Source organism: Patagioenas fasciata (genome assembly GCF_037038585.1).
Source record: "Patagioenas fasciata isolate bPatFas1 chromosome 19 unlocalized genomic scaffold, bPatFas1.hap1 SUPER_19_unloc_1, whole genome shotgun sequence".
Classification (NCBI taxonomy): domain Eukaryota; kingdom Metazoa; phylum Chordata; class Aves; order Columbiformes; family Columbidae; genus Patagioenas; species Patagioenas fasciata.
The window spans coordinates 2,203,842-2,223,677 of record NW_027288507.1 but is presented as its reverse complement, the minus strand read 5'-3'; the positions used below and the strand labels follow the sequence as shown (position 1 = coordinate 2,223,677).

The 19,836-nt window shown below is 50.7% G+C and overlaps 1 protein-coding gene across 1 annotated transcript; it reads left to right on the top strand.

The window, feature by feature from the left end:
* Nucleotides 1–7,153: 7,153 nt before the first annotated feature.
* LOC139826623 (F-box/WD repeat-containing protein 10-like) lies at nucleotides 7,154–17,621 on the top strand. The gene is made up of 11 exons (XM_071802975.1): nucleotides 7,154–7,268; nucleotides 7,312–7,541; nucleotides 8,050–8,177; nucleotides 9,083–9,283; nucleotides 10,233–10,354; nucleotides 10,701–10,849; nucleotides 11,776–11,918; nucleotides 12,616–12,774; nucleotides 13,757–13,950; nucleotides 15,380–15,571; nucleotides 16,544–17,621. The coding sequence occupies exons 1-11, from the start codon at nucleotides 7,154–7,156 to the stop codon at nucleotides 17,401–17,403; spliced, it is 2,493 nt and encodes an 830-aa protein (XP_071659076.1). The 3' UTR covers nucleotides 17,404–17,621.
* The last annotated feature ends 2,215 nt before the right edge of the window (nucleotides 17,622–19,836 follow it).

Below are 19,836 nucleotides of genomic sequence, written 5' to 3'. Positions count from 1 at the left end.
TACAGGAGCGATTAGTTCTGAAATCCTGAGGCAGTCAACAGACTTTGCATATCAAGCTGTAGTAGAGGTGTCTGAAACCAACAAAGGAGCCAAATCGTTTATAACTATTATCAGGGTCCCAATGAGAATTACATGCAATTTATCGGCCATCTTCAATAAGCAAGTTGAAAACTTAGAAGTTAACTAAGCGCTGGTGTTGAAATTAGCAGCAGAGAATGCTAATGTTTGCTATCAACGTGTTATCTGCGGGTTTTACAGTACGTATTACATGCTTCTGTGTATTGCCCTGCTGAAAATCAAGCAGCTTGTCAGGAATGCGAGTTCATTGTTTTACTGGTTGTTGTTAGAATTGTTCCTTTGTGCTATAAGTGCACCGTAAGACTTTCTCCCCACTTTTCCCACTCGCGCTGCCAGCAGCCCTGTGCTTCCCCCGCCTCCCTCTTCTCATGGTCTTTACTTACGAGATGGGGTCGGGAACGACTGTTTTCGTTCGTGTTCCTAAGAAATCGGTATTCGGAGGTGTTTTTAAACATAGGAAAGCACTTGGAAATAGGAGGAAGGAAGATCTTGTGAAATATTGTAATTAATGGTGGCTGCTGTGTAAGTTAAATGATTGGGAAAAGTGGCCGGAGAATAGAATCTTGAAGTATAACACTTTGTTGCAATTAATGTTGTTTTTAAGGCGAGAAGAGCAGGACAAAAATCATCTCTACAAGAGATCATTAAATCATTTCAGACAGTTTTACAGGCGGAACGGTCTGAACTTCAACAAGCTGAGAGAGTTAACTGATAACACACAGGTCACAGTAAACTTGCTGAACTCCGCAAGATGCTTTCCTTATTAACCTGTTTCCTTTGTAGGTATCTGTTTAAGCATAGTACCGTTTAATAGGTCTTTGTCTGTTATATGGCACAGTAAGTTCACAGACTGTTAAATCATGAGAATCCGTTGACTCAAAATGTGCGTTTTGTGATAATACAAAAGATCGTGAGTAAGATCACGGAGCGGGCAGAGCAAACGGCGACCACAGCAAGGGATCACCCTTCCCGCAGACCCCAGCAGCTGCCAGCCATGGTGGGGGGTGCTGGAGGGGTGTCAGAGGTTCCCTCCCCAACCCACAGCACTCGAGGATCCAAATTTGCTTGGGATGCTCAACCCCACTATTGTTTGCAAGGGGGCTGGGGGGTGCCAGCCCCCGCCACACTCCCTGCTCTGCTCCCCTCCAGCTGCGGCGGATGCAGGAGATGCTGCAGAAGATCCAGAAGCAGATGAAGGACTCGCACTAGCCCCCTCCTCCTCCTCCTGCTCCTTGCCACCGCCCCAGATCAGAAATGTTTACATCGCGCTCCATCCTGCCCCGGTACCAACACCGCACCCGCCACCCTACGCTGCTGCGGTATCGCCTTAGCCAACCGGCCAGCGCCCAGCCCGCGGGGACAGCGAGGGGACAGGCCAGCCAGCCCGGGGGTCCCTTGTCTCGGCCAGATGCTGCCCCAGCCACCCCCGGCGGGCTGGGGACAGCTCTGTCCCCCAAGCTTTGGCTTTCTCTGTGCCCCCTGCCGCTCGGGGCAGGGCCACTGGCCAATCTGCTCGCCAGTCGTGTCCCTTGTCCCCGTGTCACCTCGGGCTGCCTGCTTTCCGCTGTTACGCTCAGCTTGGCCCTGGCTTAAGTGGGCGAGCGATCCCAGCCCCTCCATCTGCCCTGCTGTTGGGGACAGAGTTGCTCCCCCCCAGGCCTTGGCTGGCACAGGGGGACAGTCCCTGGAGAAAGCCCCTTGAAGCCCAAATCAGAGGTTGGCTCCCCAGCCTGGCCCCCGGAACGCTGGCCCTGCAAAGCAATAACAACCATCACGTGCCCGCGGCGCTGCCCGGCCTGCGGTGACAGCATCGTCCCTCGCTGGTGTGTCAGCCTCTGCTGTCACTCGCTTGCCTGTGCTGTCCCTGTGTGTCCCCAGGATGTCCCCACTGCGCCCTGACACAGCAGCACTGTGTGTCCCCATGTCCCCCAGGGATGTCCTCATCTGTATGGCATTCCCACAATGTACTATTTTGTGTCCCTGTGTCCCCCCAGGATGTCCCCATCAGTGTTGCTGCCCTGCAGAACACTGGTGTCGTGTCCCCCGCAGGGGTGTCCCTGGGTACGGGGAGAGATGATGGGACAGCAAAGCTGCAGGGTGGAGGCAGAACTGGGAGCAATGGGATCACTAGGAGCTCCCTAGCGTGGGGACGTGTCCCCTCCCTAGCAGGGCCACCTGAGCCATGGTCCCCGGGGGGTTCACCCCTGGGCTAGGGGTTTGCACACCAAGGGCTCTGCTGACGGGGGCTGTACTGGGGGTGGGTGCTGCAGGGTGCTGGGCCAGCGTCCATGTGCGTCACCCATGTCCCCGTGCCAGCCAGAGGGTCCCTTGGCCCCCACGGGCAGGGACCCCCCTGGCATGGCAGGGCCCTGCAGGATGTATTAGCGCTTTCCTTTTTTTAACGTTGCTATTTTCTTACAGAAGTACCTCCCTTTGCATGACGGTCAGAGAGGCATTTATTCAGGGAGAAGCAGAGTATAGGTTTATACATTCTTACAGAGCTAGTGGAAATATTTTTAATCCCTCCACAACCATTCTCAATGAACACGGCTGACCTGGCTTGTCTGCAACCCCGAGTGGCTTCCGTGTGGGCAGGGGCTGACAGTGACCGCTCAGCGGCTCCTGGCTCCTATTTCCTGGAAAAAAAGGCTTAAAATGGATATTGGAGGCGTTTCTGCTGCACCCACGGGGGCACCCAGCTTGGAGGGGGGTGGGAGAGCCCTGTGGGACCCCGCCTGGGGGCTGGGGCAGCAGCCAAGGGTGAGGGTCCCCCCATGCACTGCCCTGGGGTCCCGCTGGTGTGGGGATCGTGTTGGGAACTGGGGGAGCAGAGCAGGGATCCTGGGCTGGGGATGCAATTGCTCTTCATGAGTTGCCCCCCAACATCCTTGTGCCCCTCCATGATGGGGTGAGCCCTGCTGGGATACACCGTGGGCGCTCGCCATGAGCATCAATGCCCAGTTACCCCAGTTTGGCTTCACCAGGAGCTGGTGGGGTGGTGCTGGGATCCATGGACTGTGTTTCTACCTGCCCTCCAGTGGGCGTCATCCATCTGCACCCTGTTATTTCTCCCTGCACCCCACTACCCTGTCCCATGCCCCTATATCCTGCCCCTTCACCTTGCAAGTCTCTTCCCAGCCCCCCTGCACCCCAATGTCCTCCACATGCTGCTGGTGGATGGATCCAGCTCAGCACAGGGTGGGGTGCCCGACTACTCTTCCTGAGCCCCCCCCCCAAATCCTGCTGTGAACCAGCAGGTCCCAGTACAGCCCAACACCGCTGTGCCTGCCCAGGGGTGGCAGCCAGTGAGGGGGGTGCCCGGGGGTGGGTGCTGGCAGTTTGGGGGAGCACCCACCTGGCCCCAGCGCAGGGCAGCGTCTTGGGGTGATCCTGGGTCCCACACCACGACACCCAGCAGCAGCCACTATGTGTGTGTCACAGGGCTGTGCTTGTCCCCCTGTCCCCTGCAGTGCTGGACACACACACACATCCCCAGGCACCTCAGAGCCCCAACACCCTCTCCCACGGGCATCCCCACCCTGATGCCTTCATCACCCTGAGCATCCTCACCTGCACCCCCCTGCTCCTGGACACCAATTTAAGCCCAGCAGCCCCAGTGCTGGCATGTGTTGTGCTCAGTCCTGTTCTCTGTGCCCACTGTGGGGGTTTCTTGCTTTACTTGCCCCCCCCCCCCCCCCCATGGGTGCTGGATGTGTTGTGGGATCTGCTGCTGCCATGGTTCTCCTTTGCTGCCTGGGGTGGGGGTGCTGGGACCACCCGCAGCCCTAGTTCGTTTGCTCTGCTGAGCCCCCCTCAGGTAGGAAGCCATGTGCAGCTGGGAAGGTAACTCTGGGTTTTCTGAACAGAGCTGGCAGGGTGGGATGTGCTCCTGGTCCCCCTGGCAGGGCTCGGGTTTGGTGTGGAGAGTGACATCTCAGCGCTGGGGCTGGGGGTCTCTGTGAAAGCCAGGAGGCCATGGGCGGTTGTATGAGGGTCTCAGGGCTGGTTTTAGTAGGAGCTGCCCTATCAGGGTGCTTGCACCTTCTTGTGAACATGAAGAAGGGGACAGAATGGAATCTGGCCCAGGGAGAGGTGGCTGCTCCCTCCAGAGCCCTCCTGGAGGTCTGGGGTCTGAGAGCTTCTCTCACCTGGGACAGCAGTGTCTGGGTGCTGTAATCCCAAATGGACTGTTTTGCTAGAAAATATTATTTATGAGATACCATTAGATATGCAGGAAGGTAGGTAAGAGAAGCGTTTTTGTGCATAGGGAGTAAAACGCATTTCTGGAGGGGTTCGTGATCTGGGCAGAGCTCCAAGCTTTGATCTAGTTGAGCAAGCACCCAGAGAGACCCCGTAGCAGTGCTTGGTACTGGTGAAAAGGGGTGGATTTGTTGTAAGTAGCTCTTTGGGGCAGGAAAACAACCCAGCGCTGGAGAAATAGCTGAGGCTGGAGCATTGCATTTCTCTGCTTGCTTAGCCCGAGGGCCGTGTTAAAATCCTGCACGGCGAATGTGACCATGGGGATGTGCATGGGATGGTGCCTCGAGTGCTTTGCACAGCGCTGAGATCTCCGCAGGGCAGAGACTGTTGTGCTCCCATCCAGCACCATCGTTTCCACTCCTGTCTAACAGGCACAGCGACAACCCCAAACGTGCTGTGAACAGAGCATGGCCCAGATACGTGCCACTGCTGTCCTGATGCATCTGGGCCTGTCCCTGCAAGGCTGAGGGGAGTCCCTGGGGAGGTACGAGTTCATCCTGGCCTTTGCAGGCTGTTCTGCAGAACTTGATCTTCTTTTCAAAAGGTTTTTTCTAGTAATCTAATTAATCCCCCTACCTTCTCCCAAATGATAGATGAACAGGTCTTTAATCTTAATCTACATGCATTTTTGCATCATTAGATGGCTAAGGAAGTGTGGTTTGTTGGTGGTTGTTTTGGAGTGTGTGTGGTGTTTGGCTGTTTTACCCCTCTCTTCTCTCCCGCTTCTCTGAGGTCTTTTTACAGCCCCTCTGCTTCACTTTCCAGCTGCCTTGTGCTCCGGGGCCTCTGTGCCCCCTGCCCCGCCGCGGGTTCCCGTGCTCGGCACGGAACGCCGGGCGCTGGCGGGCGGGCGCGGCTGTCGGCAGAACACGGGCGGCGCTCGGAGGTTTCCGTTCAGCGGTTGCCTCCTGGCAACGGGACGCGGCGAGGGCATCGGGGCGGGTGAGCGGGCCCGGGGCCGGTGGGCGCCGGTGGGACCCGGGGACAAAGGGGTTTGTCTGAACCTGGGCCTGGGGGCACCGCTTGATGCTTCATGTGCTGCTTGGAGGGGACCGAAACCTCGCACCGAGGGCAACCAGGCCGGCGCGGTTCGGTGTTCTGGGTGCGGATGCCGTGCTGGTTTTCCCTGTAGTGTTTTTGAGGGTTAAGGGTGTAGGAAAAACAAATGCTGCTTTGCTGGGGCTTGTGCTGGATTCCCCTGAGCTGCGAAAATCCTCTTGATTTCTCCCAGCTGAGACTTAAAGTGGCTGAATTTAACACAAACTGCAAGCAACTGTGCCCAGGCAGGAAGATGTCGCCTGTCAGCAGCCTGGGTGGCTGTCAGCAGAGCCCTTCCCTGCAGGGCCGGCGGTGGGGAGGAGCAGCACACAGCCCTCCCTCCTCTGGGGAGGGAGCTTTTGTTTGCAGACTAGAACTGGGATTCCGGGCTGTTCGGGAGCCCCTGCCTGCTCCTCGGGACAAAGGGGAGTGGGAAGAGTTGTCATCCCACACACCTCTGCCCCCCAGCCTTGCTGGCTTGAATTGTCCTGCAAGACACTGAGTGTCCAGTGTTTTCCTTTCAACAGTACAATAGTGAAGGGTTTAAGGAAAATCAGCCAGCTCTTGCGGTGCGCTGCTAACAACAGCACCATTAATAGCCACTGAAGCTCAAGTGCTTACAAAACTGTCATTTCCTCTGTTTCCTAGGTGGTCACCCACCAGCAGTGAGCTGCTGGCCCCACAGCACCGAGTGCCTCCCCCGGGAGGGTCCTGATGCAGAGGAGAACTCGCCTGCTGTGCCCCTTAACTGGTCGAGATGAGGCTGTGGGTCCTGCCGCCCACCAGTCACCCTCTAATGTCTTTGGGTCCAAGAACTTAATTAGCTGCCTGCCACCTCACCTGTCCCTGTACATCTTTGGTAAAGCTGCCCTCATTTTTCCAAGGGTGGTTTCCCCCAAGGGCCATGGATGGCCTCGAGTGTGGACCATTCTGTCCTTTTAATTCCTCAGGACTTTTGGATCGAAAATCCCTCAAAGCATGTGCATCTGTGAATAAATTCTGGGCTTATCTGGCCAAAGAAGTCAAGAAGGAACGTGCATGTCATAAAATAGTCCAGGAGGGGATCCTATATTTGCAGGTATGATGCCTGGGCTTCTGCCATTATGATGTGCTTTAAAAAGAGGGTTTTTCTGCTACTGCCCAAACCCTTAGATGGAAATGCTTTTACTAGAGGCCACCTCCCACCTTTGTCCTGTTCTTCCATCTGCAGAGTTAAGCCAGGTTAGATGTTCATACTGTCACCAGTAAGCACAACGCAAGAGCCTTTACTGACCTTCAGAGAGCCTGCGACTCTAAAAATGGATCGAAACACTCTTGTAACAAAGAAAACAGGGTTTGGTCAGGAATGCAAATCCTGTATTTCCAGGAGCTGGTGACAGCTCCCTGAGCTTTATTTGCTCCACCAAGGAAGATGGAAAGATGAGATTACTTTGTGAGAAGTCACAGCTGGCGGTTGGGACACAGTAAAGCAGAACTGCTAGGAAATGCCTGTCATGCTTAGGACAGACTTGCCATAGACCAAGCTAAGTGTAAAGGTAAATCCCCAAAGAGAGAAAGTAGGAGATCTTTGTGTGCTTTGATTTGTGAAGAGAGCATTGAAATCTCAGCTCTGGGCCAGCATTTAAAGGCTGCTTCGTGTAAGGTTTTGCGCATTACAAATGAAACTTAAGTATTGCTGAAGATGTTTCGAGAGCCTCTCATCTCAGTGGGTTTGGATTCTGAACCAACTGAGCGCTCACCAGAGATGAGATGCACTTTCAAACTTTTTTCTGTTGAAATGGAAAAGTCTTGGAGGTTCTTAGAAGCTCAAGACTGGATTTTGGAGGAAAAAAGAAAGAGCAATGATTTTTCACAAGAAGTTAAGTCATATACCAACAAGGTGGTAAATGCAAGTCAGGTCTCTTAAGGAACAGTAAACCAGTGTGTGCAGTTCAGATTTGCGTGTGGCTTCAGCGTCCCATGGAGATGCTGGAGCACCACCCGTGAGCAGCGTCCTCTGTGTGCTCGGGCTCTGCGGTGACTGTGGTGCCTCTGCCGGTTCATTCCAGGGGTTGTGCCCCAGAAGAGCAGTTCCAACCTATGCCAAAAGAGTCGATGTGGCAGTTCCAGTGTTAAACGAAGAGGGGGATGTCATTGAAGGCCATGACTGTGAAAGTAAACCGCAGGTATGTTGGAAGGTGTTTGCCTTCCATGGATCCCGCATTTCAGCATTTGAGGAAGAAGGAGGACACATCTTGGAAGATGTGACAGTGAATTTGGAGTTGCTTTGTTCTTCTGGTTTGTACCATCGTGAGCAACTTCTAAGGACCAGAGCTTGCTCAGCACCTTCTGTCACGAGCAGGAGCCTGCATCCCTAAATCCTGCCTTGTCCTAATGCATCTCGCAGGCGTAGCCTTGGGGCCAGGGCTGCGAGCAGGGCCGGGCAGCATCCCAAGGGCACAGCACTTTCCCCAGAAATCAAGGGTGCAGGTGTCAGGCCTTGCATTTTTGCCAAGGAACAACCCTTGTTTCTGCACCAAGCAGGAAGCTCCTGCACTCTGGGTGTTCCTTACCAACACATTCTGTCTCTGGTCTCATCACTATAGTAGGGACCAAGCCTTTATGTGTAATACTGTGGAATAATGCTACATTCCTCCCTCCATGAGCTACTTTTCCCTATTTCTCTTTGGACAGAGAGGAAAAAGACGGGAGGAGAAAGACAATCTGCAGGAAGCCTATCGTGATCTGAAAACCGACACAATCCAACTAGAAGAGAGAAATGTCTTCTGTGGCTCCTACAGTGTTCGTGTCCTCATGGACCAGTGAGTAGATTGCCTGGCTGCTCTCTGCACTAACCCTGTAGGGCCCAACAGCAGCTTCTGCAAACCCGTTCTGTTCCCTGCGGTCCTTCTGTGGGAATGTGTGGCTGGAGGGGAGAGTCCCTCAGCATCAGTGTTGAAAAATCCTCAGTGTCAAATCCAGTTTTTAATAAAGATAGCAGGGGAATTTTTAAAGACTTAAGGGTTGGTGATCCCCAGTGTATCACAAAGGATGCAGAGCACTCTCCCTGTTTTAGAATTACAGAATTGTTTTGATTGGAAAAGACCCTCAGGATCACGGAGTCCAAACATTAACCCACCCCTAGCACTGCCCCATGTCCCTGACAACCTCATCTCCCTCTGTCCAGCCCTCCAGGGATGGTGACTCCAGCACTGCCCTGGGCAGCCTGCTCCAATGCCCCACAGCCCTTTGGGGAAGGAATTGTTCCCCACATCCAACCTCAACCTCCCCTGGTGCAACTTGAGGCCGTTTCCTCTGCTCCTGGAGCTTGTTCCTGGGGAGCAGAGCCCGACCCCCCTGGCTCCAAGCTCCTTTCAGGCAGTTCAGAGATCAGAAGGTCTCCCCTCAGCTCCTGTTCTCCAGCTGAACCCCCCAGGTCCCTCAGCTGCTCCCATCACCCTTGTGCTCCAGCCCCTCACCAGCTCTGTTCCCTTCTCCCAACTCGCTCCAGCACCTATTGAGCTTATTCTCCAGATACAATCTTGAATATGCAGAATTAGGGACCTTGGCTGTGGTGCCCTGCAAAGGATTCACCCATTTAAGTGTGTTGTGTGTCAGGTTGCTCAGTGAAGACCATTAAGCATCAGAGAAATCCCTGTCACAACCTTAGACATGTTGTACCTTGTCACCCGGCTAAAGCTCATCTCAGTCGCTGTTTCTTATCCAGATCAGACCAGAGCAGAATAATCCACTACAGTGGTGGTGACCTGGTAGCCGTTGGCTCTGCGAACCGAAAAGTGCGGTTCCTTGGCATGCCGGGGACGAAAGAAGTGCCGCCTCTGCTCTCTGGTAGTGCTGGGAGCAAAGCTCTGCTCCTCGATGAGAACAAAGGCTTCGTCTTCAGCACAGGCTTTGATCTCAGCATCAGGTGAGCAGCACAGGGACCGTGCCACGGGATACCAGCCTCTTGGAATATCCAGGAAAACATTCATCTTTAGTCCTTCCAGCCCATCTTCGGAATCTTCCTTCCCTCACTTTCGCTATAGTAACGAGGAAAGGACAGTAGATAAGGAAACAACCCCCACTCACACAGGACAGCTTCTCTTTTCCAGTTTCGCCTGGTGACGCACAGGTCTTCCTAAAGTGCCTCAAAACACCAGATGTTTCCCATAGGCACTTGCTGTGAGATTCTGGCCTTGCTAAGGTCAGCACTGAGTTCAGCAAGGCTGGGTCTATCTGTGACAGTTTGGCTGAGCAGGTTTAACAGCCTGGTACCCGCTGCACAGCTGCTCCTTTGCAGACACTGCCCCCTCAGACAAGGAGATGCTCAGCTCTTCCGTCTTATTTATCTCTACATCTCAAGAGTATCACAAGGAGGGGTAAAAGCTGAACAGCAGGTTGTCTGGCTCTGGCACAGCAATACCAGAAATTCATGAAAGGCAGCACTTAAAAAGGGAAAGAGTTTACAGTGACTCAGGCTCTGACCCCCCTGCTCTTCCCTGCTCCAAAATGTTTGTTTGAACAGGTGCTGGTGTTCTCCGAGGCCAACAGGAATCACATTGACAGCAGCCACTAAAGAAACAATTTTATCTGCAAAGCTCTACATTTTAAGGTTAATTGGAGGTAGCTGTGCCTAAGGTGGAATCTAGACATGTGTTTCCAGCTAGTCTGCAGGTAGAACAAATTATATTGGTAAAAAATTAATACTAATCCTGACTTGATCATTCCAAATACTCTGACACCTTAGTGGAATGACTCCTGGCTTTAGCCTAATCTGTAGAGGACAAACGCTGGGCCTGTTAAGTAGGAAATAATTAAATGAATAAGCCATCAATCAAGTTAATCGTTGTATTCCTGTTTTGGTTGGTCCTTTGTAGGTGCTGGAATATCTACAGTGGTGCTTGTGTGAAAGTCTTCAATGGTCACTATGGGACAGTCACCTGCTTGGATTTACACGAAGAGCAGCTCGTGTCGGGAGCCAGGGATGGGATGGTAAAAGGTGAGACCAGGAGCTTCCAGCCAAAGGCCGGGAGCAGCGAGATGGGCAGAGTGCTGGAGGTGTGACGGGTGACACGGGCAGCGTCTGAATAGAGCAAGGGCATCAATTGGAGGGTGGAGTTTAGCGTCTCATTTCGATTCCAGAGCAGCCGAAGCTGTGGCCACGTGCACATGCAAGGTCTCTGTGTCACTGCATAAATTCTTGTTACTTCTGCTTTTATTCACTTTTAAAGGTTTTGTGGCTATAAGGCCACACCAGCTCTCGGGGAAAATGGTATCAGCTTGCAGCTTTGCCAGAGGTTTCTTTACTATTAATTTGTGACATTTCTCCCCCTTGCTCCCAACAGTGTGGAATCTGAGGAGTGGGCGATGTCTCCAGACCCTGCAGCACAGCAGCGCTGTCTGGGTGGTCAGAACCGACGGTGCCCGCGTTGTCAGCGGGTGCGAGCGAGGGCTGGTCAGAGTCTGGGCTGCGGATACGGGCGCTCTGATCAAAGTGAGTTTCTTCTTAGGTGGATCGTTTTGTGCTAAATGTTTAAAAATCTGTGCTAGTTTATCACAGCCTTTGGTTCTTGCCAAAGATGTCCTAAAAAAAAAAAAGCCCCAAACCAAAGGCAGCCTAAACTGGTAAAAGAAACCACAGATTTATTTGTAAGCAAATGATACAAAACTTGTTTGCAAACAACTGTCAGTTTTAATGCAGGGTTTGATTTGCTGTGCCTGACCCCATCATTCCTGTAGAAACGTTCACCCCCGCTCCTGCAGGAACATTCAGACCCTGGGAAGAGGTTGGGGTCTGACCAACAGCTCTTGGGGTTGGGTCTCACCTGTCAGCCTAAAATATGAAACCTTCACAACTGGTAACAGCTGATGCAGCTGAAGTAGCTGGATGGCTGCTCTCCATTTTAAAGGTTGAGGCTGGAGACTGCTAATTACCTTAGCAGGTGTCCAGAATCAGTGTTAGTCCACATCTGAGAGGAGTGAAGCTCTTGCTATCTGCAAATTGAGAGCAATCTAGCTGCAAATTGAGAGCAATCTCAGATGCAGGATTTCCCAGCTCCAGCTGAGCTACATTTGCGATTGTCCCTTTCATTACAGTCAGGGCCATTGGGTCTCTTCTCTCCTGGGTGAGTATTCAATGGATGATAAAGGCCTTGGTGTGGTGGCATCTATTGAGCACATAAATAAAGATGGAAAATTAATGTTAATTCCACACCAGCAGCTCATTATCAGCAGCAAGCCTGAAATATTTCTGGTGACTGTAAAACTAACAGTTATCCACAGAGTATATTGGTACATTAGAATAACACCTGATAAAACTACAACATAGTACGTGAGGCTGGTATTGTGAATGCCATGAGATACCTTGGCGTATTTACATCTAGATTACTGAGGGTTACACCTATTTCTTTTATTTTGCAGACATTAGAGGAGCACCAAGGCCCAGTGAAGTGCTTGTCCTTTGACCAGTGGCACCTTGTCACAGGCAGCACCGATGGGAGCGCCCTGGGATGGAGCATGTTGGGAAAGCTGAGCAGATGCCTCGTAGCTTTCCACCACCCAAAGTAGGAATCGGATGCGTTTCGAGTTGTATTCAGCAATCTACTAAGTCTGTAAAGAACACATCTTCCTTATAGAAACACAGAATGCCTTAATTATCAAGCTTAGTATCTGAAATATCCCCACATTCAACGATCTTCATCTTTAAAAGTGTCAGGCACTATGTGATCATAACCAGTGTTTGTCAGTTAAGACCTATAACAACCTCAAATGCACATATTGCAACCACTCGTTCATGAACAGGGATGGCAGGGCATAGTCTAATAATTCAAGGATCATAACCTGTATGCAAGAGGGTGTCATGCTACCTGGTCAAGAGAAGACATGGTCTATGTCAGAGGTGGCCAAGTTATATGCTGAACCCTGCCAACTGTGTACTATGTTATTTTCTAATACTCATTAGAACTGTACCATCATACTATTTTCTTTTACTTTCCTAGACATAAAAATGCAATTCAAAACACGGCAGATGGCCACAGCCACAGTGGCTGCTCTGAGGATGCGCTGGGTTGGTTGGTTTGGGCAGGGAGGGATTATGAAGGACTTCGCTACCAGGCCTTTGAAATATCTCCATGAGCTTCTTTATTCAGGCTGTTGATGGAGGCAGAGCTCTGCATCTCCTCCAGGACAAAAGAGGGAGCTGATCGCGTCTCCTCGGGAAAGCACGATGGATGTCCCAGCGCTGCCGTGTTGTGTTTCCAGGGAAGTCGTGTCTCTGCAGCTCCTCTATCTCCGAGTCATCAGCGGCTGCGCTGACGGGAACATCCGTATATTTAACTACCTGACTGGGACCTGCCTGAAAGTGCTGACGGCCGAAACCAGCGGGGGCCCCATCTCTTCTGTCCACGTGTCAGAAAACAGGTTGGTGAGGGCAGCTGTCGTCTCTGAACTAAACTAGGTAGATAACTTGGTAATTTAAGGAATTAAGCATTTTTCCTTCTCACAAATAAGCTTTAAAAGGCTCTACTGCTTGTTGACTGCTTTAATAACTTGGTTTTGTTAGCAGTGGCTAAAAATAGATTTGCTTACTCCATCCAGCAATTGACAATTTCCCGTTTCTATCCAACTTAAGACACACAGAGGAACTGGCTGCCCGGGCAAGCGGTGGAGTCCCCATCCCCGAAGGTATTTTAAAGATGTGGCACCTCAGGTTGTGGCTCAGCGGTGGACTCGGCAGTGCCGAGTTTATGGTCGACTTCATGATCTTAATGGTTTTTTCCAGCTTAAAAGATTCTATGGACCAACTGTAAAGTTGAATTGAGCACCCAAATTTCTTAGCAGGTTGGGGACTCGAGCCAAGGCCTGACAAAGCCTCTACCTGTTCCCTGCCTTACTGCCTCTTTGTAAAAGCCAACAGTGGAAAGTTCTCCCAGGTGGCCTCACATCTGCACCTCTGAAGTGAAGGTGGTTCCCAGCTTCTGCATAAGCAATGGCTAAAATGCTGGTGTTTTGGTCACAGCTCTGAACCACAGCAAAATATGGGCTGCTATGAAGTAAACTCCATCCCAGCCAGGCCCGCTCCACCCCTCCAATTTACATTGAACGTCCCTAATAATATGGTGTCTCCAGTTTCTTTTGGCATTGCACTGATCTAGCTCACTCTACTGCTGCAAGTTTTCATCCTAATCATCTTGCAACTAAATTTATTATAGAGCTGAATGAAAAGAGCCCCACAGAGCTCACACAGAGGTTGGGTTACAATGTGCAGCACCACCGATGGGGTTAATTGTTCCTGCTCCCTTAAACAAGTGCAGGTCATCTCAGAGCTGTTGAAGTGCCTGCAGGCACTAAGCCCTGGGTTAATGGTATTGGTGCTTTCACAGCTTTTCCTTCCCTCCTTCAGGATGGTGATAAATTCTCCAGCCCTAGTGCTGGTGTTCCAGTTTGAGGACGTCAGCTGGGACTACACCTTGGATGCTGCCCGAGAGGTGGCGGGGAAGACCAACCAGCAGCAGGCGACTTGGAGCAGAACCGCGGTTCCCTGCTGGCGAAGGCTGTACCACGACCGGATGCGCCGCCTGGCTCTGGAACCAGAAGGTGCTGACAGCTCACGTTCTCAACCTGGGTCCGCTGCCGGCCACTGAAAGGCTGGGGAACACCTCAAAATATTACAAACGGCCTCTGCAACACGCTGGCGTTTCCTAAAATGAATTTGAAATAATTGCAAGTATATGGCTGCCTTCGTCTTAATCAATATACAGACTCTCTGCTTTTCAAAAGCGCAGTCTGGGAGGTGTGCTGTTGGTTTCAATGGTTCCGTCACTTGTAGGCTTTTGTAAAACTTTTGTGCCTTTTTAGAAAGGTTTGGTATAAATTCGAGACATTTGTCCAGACAGTGTGTGCACACCCGCAGGCACGTCGCAAGAAGAGCCAGAGGGCACGGGTGTGTTGCAAAGAGCGAGCTTCATTTTAGTTCCCTCTCTACCGGGGGATCTCAGAAGCCTCACGGGAGCTCCCAGCAGAGGTGACACCGGCAGGGACCCAGGCGCTGGTCAGTTCAGCCCTGCTGGGAGCTCTGAGCTGCTGAGCTCACCTGTGTTTCAAGGCTTCAGGCAGGCGCAGCCTCCTGCTCTTTCTCACAACAGAGCAGGAATCTCAGCCATAGTGATGAGGTGCCTGGAGTTCCTCACAGGCCTATGGTATCTAACACAGAGGTTCTGCTCGTCAAGCACACAAGGTCAGTAAAACAATGAGTGTGATGTGTGTGCTTTTTTACAGACAGGTGCAAGTCACTTGAGCGTATTTACATTTAACTAAGCTCCTCGCCAAATCTTCCGCTATATCCCCGTACAGACAGGCGCTGTCGTTTTTCCAGCTCAGTAACAGAGAAATCAGTATTATTCACATTATTACAGCTGGTGTGCAGGGAAACAGGCTGCTGGTTCAGTTCTTATTTATTAGAAAATACTCCAGAAAGCCACAGGACACCTGCGTTTGAGATCTGCCATCCGTGGGAAATGCAATTGGACATGAGCAGGCACCTTTTAAATCGTAACACAGTGATTTTTTTTTAATCAGCAGTTATTTAATGCAGGACGTATCACAGATCTTCCAGCTCCACAGTCAAACTGTGTATTGCAGGGAAACTGAGAAAGTTTTCATGCTTTTAAGGCCACCAGGTGTTGACCTCACTGATGTGGCTCTACTTGGTAAGGGACGCACAGTTTGTAGAAACAGGAAACAAATAGGAGTGCAGTGTATTGTAATTCTAGTGGCAAAAAAGTATGGGCTGTGTGTACATAGTTCATATTTTAAAAGATCTACATTTGCTGTCATCTTTGAATGCTGTGAAGTTTTCTGCTAAACAAACGTGTTTGGATTGTTTCTAATCCCTAGACCTTCAGAAGCTGTGATAAGAGGCGAAACAGTAACCAAAGACTTAAAGCCCGACGGTTATGAACGTTTTATTTAAATTTTAAAGGTTGGACACCAGTGAAGTTGAGATTACTTTTTTGTTGTTTTCTAGCTCTCGGCAAGAAACTGCTGACATCAGCAGCTCGCCAGCAGCACCCGCATTTGCTCAAGATGAAGCAGAGTTCTCACGTTCAGGCAGAGCAGCGCAATAAACTGTGTGGTCCTGACACCACACAACCCTGCGCCCTCACCTCGGGAAAACTGGCGAGAGCACGTTCTAGAGGATTCCCGGCAGATATTCCTGGTGAGGGCACTTGGCGGGTAGGCAGGACAGCGATTCCTCAAACGAGTGCACCTCAGATAAACTAAAGAGTGAAACACGAGGATCTCCGGAAGCCAGGCCTGCTCTGGATGGAAGGTTTGCAGTGCTCACACGCATCACTGGCAGAGCCTGTGATGGTTACAGAACCTGCTGTGCGTTGAAGACACAGGACAAGTGCTCAGCTCTAGCTGTACGGCTCTACTTCTCTGCTGTCTAGGGGGCTTTGTTATATCCTTGTTCTGTGTTTTATTTCTTTAACAGGTGTAGCAGAACCATGCACAAAATTTGAGGAGCTGGTATTTAATCAATAGCAGCAACTCAGAAAATTGTTTAAAAAAATTACATGTGAATTGTCTCAGCCAACAGTGACACGGCAGCCTGAGACATGAGAATGAGAGACCACTGAGACCGCAAATGTGGCCTGTGACCATACGGCATTTGTCCCAAGTTAATTTTTCTAAAGTCTTACATTCAGAATGTTTTGGGCCCTTGAAGTTTAAGGCAGGCTCTGAAAGAGAACTTCAGAGAGCTGTGCCCATCAAAAAATCTCTAACCCCACATTCCCATGTTTGTAACTAAGAAGCGGGGTCATGTGTATGTGCAGATTAATCAGTTCTAAATTCCGTAAATGAGGAACAAGCAGTAACTTTCGTTAGTTTGCTTTGCTGTGCTCTGCCTTTCTGCACTGAACTTAATGTTCTCTGAAATATATTCCCAGGGGGCAGAAGTTCCAGCTGGCCAGACTGGAAAAGGAGAATTGTTGTTGCAAAGCACTGACATGGGAATGACATGGCAGAACAAAGTGACAAACGTATCACTATGGCAAAGTCCGTGGGGCTGAGCATTTTACACAATCCCCGTCCAGTTCTTAGTCAAGGCCATAATCGCACAACCTGCCAATGATGATCAGAAAAATTATTTTTGACTCCTGCTGTGTTGTATTTTTGGGAACAGGTAGCAGACTCGAACATGGCACTTCTATCAATGTGCCTGCACATCTTGACAAGGCAGAATCCACTTGGCAATTTGGAAAGAGAAGAGGTGAAAGTAGTCCCATGTCCTTTGACAAGTTCCTCTTAACACTCAGCACGCTGCAGAACGCCCGCAAGGCAGCCGCCGTTCATCGGTACCCCGTTCATCGCCATGCAGAAGTCAAGGAAGCCTGGGAAAGTGAGCAACACCACCCTGAAAAGGTACAAATACACAAACCCTCCCTGCAACGCAAAAACGATCAGGCAGCCCAGCTCCAACGTGCGAAATTGCACAGTGATTCTCTGACCCCAAGGATAATCTCTGTGCCCTTTGAAACCAAAATGCTGCAGCTCAAGCTGAAAAACTCTTTGCATGGCCCCACTGTGAAGTCCTCCATCCCTGCTCCCTCTGTTGTGCGGCTCAAGACTTGCTCTGGGTTGCTGAAGGAAAAGAAAGCTCCTGGTGAAGTCATTCCTCCCCCTGGAGATGGGGTTCAGGTTGTTGATCCCGTTACAGCTGCTGCTGAGAGGACCAAACCAACGCATGTGCCCATTGCACAAACGGAAAACAAAGTGGTTTCCAGGAGAAAAATCTCTTTTTGCACGAGTGCTGCAGACCCTTCCCAGCCCAACGGTGGGTTCAGGCTTCTGACGGAAAAATGGAAGGAGCGGTGCGAGGCAGCTATTGCAGCTCAGTGTAAGGCAGAGCAGCAGCTCACGGAAGAACAGGAGCGAGCGCGCAGGAGAGCCTGGCTACGGAAAGCGAAAGGCCTGCCGGTGGACTCTTTCACTGGGGAGGGGAAGATACCCGCTCCTGAGCTGGGCTTTAATACATTTATCTGAGCTGATCCCTCAGTCCAACAACCAACCGTTATCTGAGGGTTCTGGCGTCCAGCTGCCACGACCCCTGTAGTTTCTAAGTATAAAAGACGTCTCCCCTGTATGTTTTTTTCTGAAGAGATATTGTTGGTATATTCAGCTGTTTCTCAAGGCAGTGAGTGGACTGAGTCCTGTCCTGGATTTATCCTGCTAGACCTGCTGGTAATACAGACCCTAATAAAGCTCGACATGTGTCTCCAAGGTGTCTCAATGGTAATAATAAATCTTATTGGAGATTGTGTGGATTGATTATAAGCTGAAGAAGTGTGGACTGAGCCTAGGGGGTGGTGATCAGTGTCGCAAAGTCTACGTGGAGGCCGGTAACTAGTGGTGTAGCACACAGGGCAGTCCTGGCTCTGATTTTGTCTGACATGTTTGTTATAACGATGTGGATGAGGGGGTGCTGTAAGCAGCAGTTTCACTCTGGGAAACTCTCCTTACAGTAGAGTGGTGGTGATTTTTGCTTCATTTATTTTAGTGTCATCTTCAACTTCCAAACCCTGTGATTAAGTCAGGCCTCACAGTGAAAAATAATGATAGTTGTCCCTCAAAGAAAAAAATGAACAGGTAATTAAAACTAAGGGTCCATGTAGAACCGTGAAGGTGTGGGAGCAGGACTGTTGTAGATCTGGGGATGAGCAAGGCTGAGAGGTTGGGTATTTGCCTCACTGCAGCACATCCGTGGTGTGCTACAGGGATTATGGTGTCTGAGGTGGCTTTGCTGACTTTAGTTTTAGAACAGGAAGCAGCAAGGATTTTACACTTGGCCACAGGATGGCACTTTCTGAAAAGCAATCGGGCTCAATCCCAGCACAGCCTTTGGCACAGCCCCTGGGGAAAAATCTAATCAAGGGAGACTGGTGGAAAAACATCACAGAAAGACTGATGACTTTTCAGTTGTGCTGAAGTGAGAAGGATTAGTGTTGTCTTCGTATTTGGAGCCAACAAATCAGCATCTCCCCGCGGGTGTGGATGCTCGGGCGCTTCTAAGATGCTGCAGCCAACAGAAACAGCAAGAAATGAGCGACAAGGCAGCGCTGGAGCCAGTCCTGCCCTCGGCTGTAGCTCAGCACACAATACAAAGCTGGGACCTGGGCATCTGAGATGCCTTGGAAGGGAGTTAACATATGGGAAGATGTCATACATGGTATGTGAAATCACTTATGAAGGTAACTATAAGGAGCTTGTTTTACTATCTTTGCAATTAATTTCTGAATTCAATTGACCTTTCCGTGCACCCAGTCCGTGGGTGAGCAGAGGTGACAGAGGGACACTGGTGTGTGCAGGGCATGATGCGACCACACACACGGAGATGAAACCGGAGAGCTGGCAAGAGAGTTTTGGTGGAGTTCTGCTGTAAACAGGTGCCACTTGTGTTGTACTTGTGTCATCCATAAAGTGCAGGTAATATAACCCTGATTCAATAATGATAGAATCATTTCAAGATTGAGTCCAACCATAACCCACCCCTGGCACTGCCACATGTCCTGAGAACCTCATCTCTGCATCATTCAAACCCCTGAAAAGGGCGTAGCCATCCATGACCACATTCCAGTCATGTGAACTGTCCCACCACGTTTCTGTAATTGCCACCAGATCATAATCTCCCGACCGAACATAGGATTCTAACTCCTCCTGCTTATTCCCCATGCTGCGCGCATTGGTGTACAGGCATTTCAGGGAGCGAGCAGAGCACACCAATTTCTCCCTAGGGGCACAGGAGGCCACCCGGTCCTCATCTGTTTTAGAATGCTGCCCCACTGGGGCAAGCCCAACTACAACCCCATCCCCCTTCGAGCCTAGTTTAAAGCTCTCCAAATGAGCCCAGCTAATTCCTGCCCCAGCATCCTTTTGCCTCTGCGAGATAAGCCTTTCCTGCATAACACTGTCCGGACTGGAGTCTTATAAAACCAGCCATTATCAAAAAAACCAAAGCCCTGCCTGTAGCACCAGTCTTGGAGCCAACCATTTAGAGATTGAATTTTCCCATTCCACCCCACATCGTCACTTGAAGAGGGAAGGAGTGAAGAGAAGATCACTTGAGCCCCTGAATCTTTCACCATCCTTCCCAAGACCTTGAAGTCATTCTTCATTCCCCTCAGACTACGGGAAGCAACTTCCTCCCCATCTGTCTGGAAGACCAGCAGCGGGTAGTAGTCTGTCGGGTGCACCAGTCTGGGGAGCTCTCTAGCAACGTCCTTGATCCGGGCTCCAGGTAGACTACAGACTTCCCTAAGATGAGGGTCAACCCTGCATATTGGGCCCTCTGTTCCTTTCAGAACGGAATTTCCTATTACAATCACCCTTCTATCTTTCTTATCAGAGGTAGTCTTCAGTTGTGTAGTCAACCGCCTCTTCCTATGTGATCTTGTAGGCAGGTTTGGCACCACCTCCTCA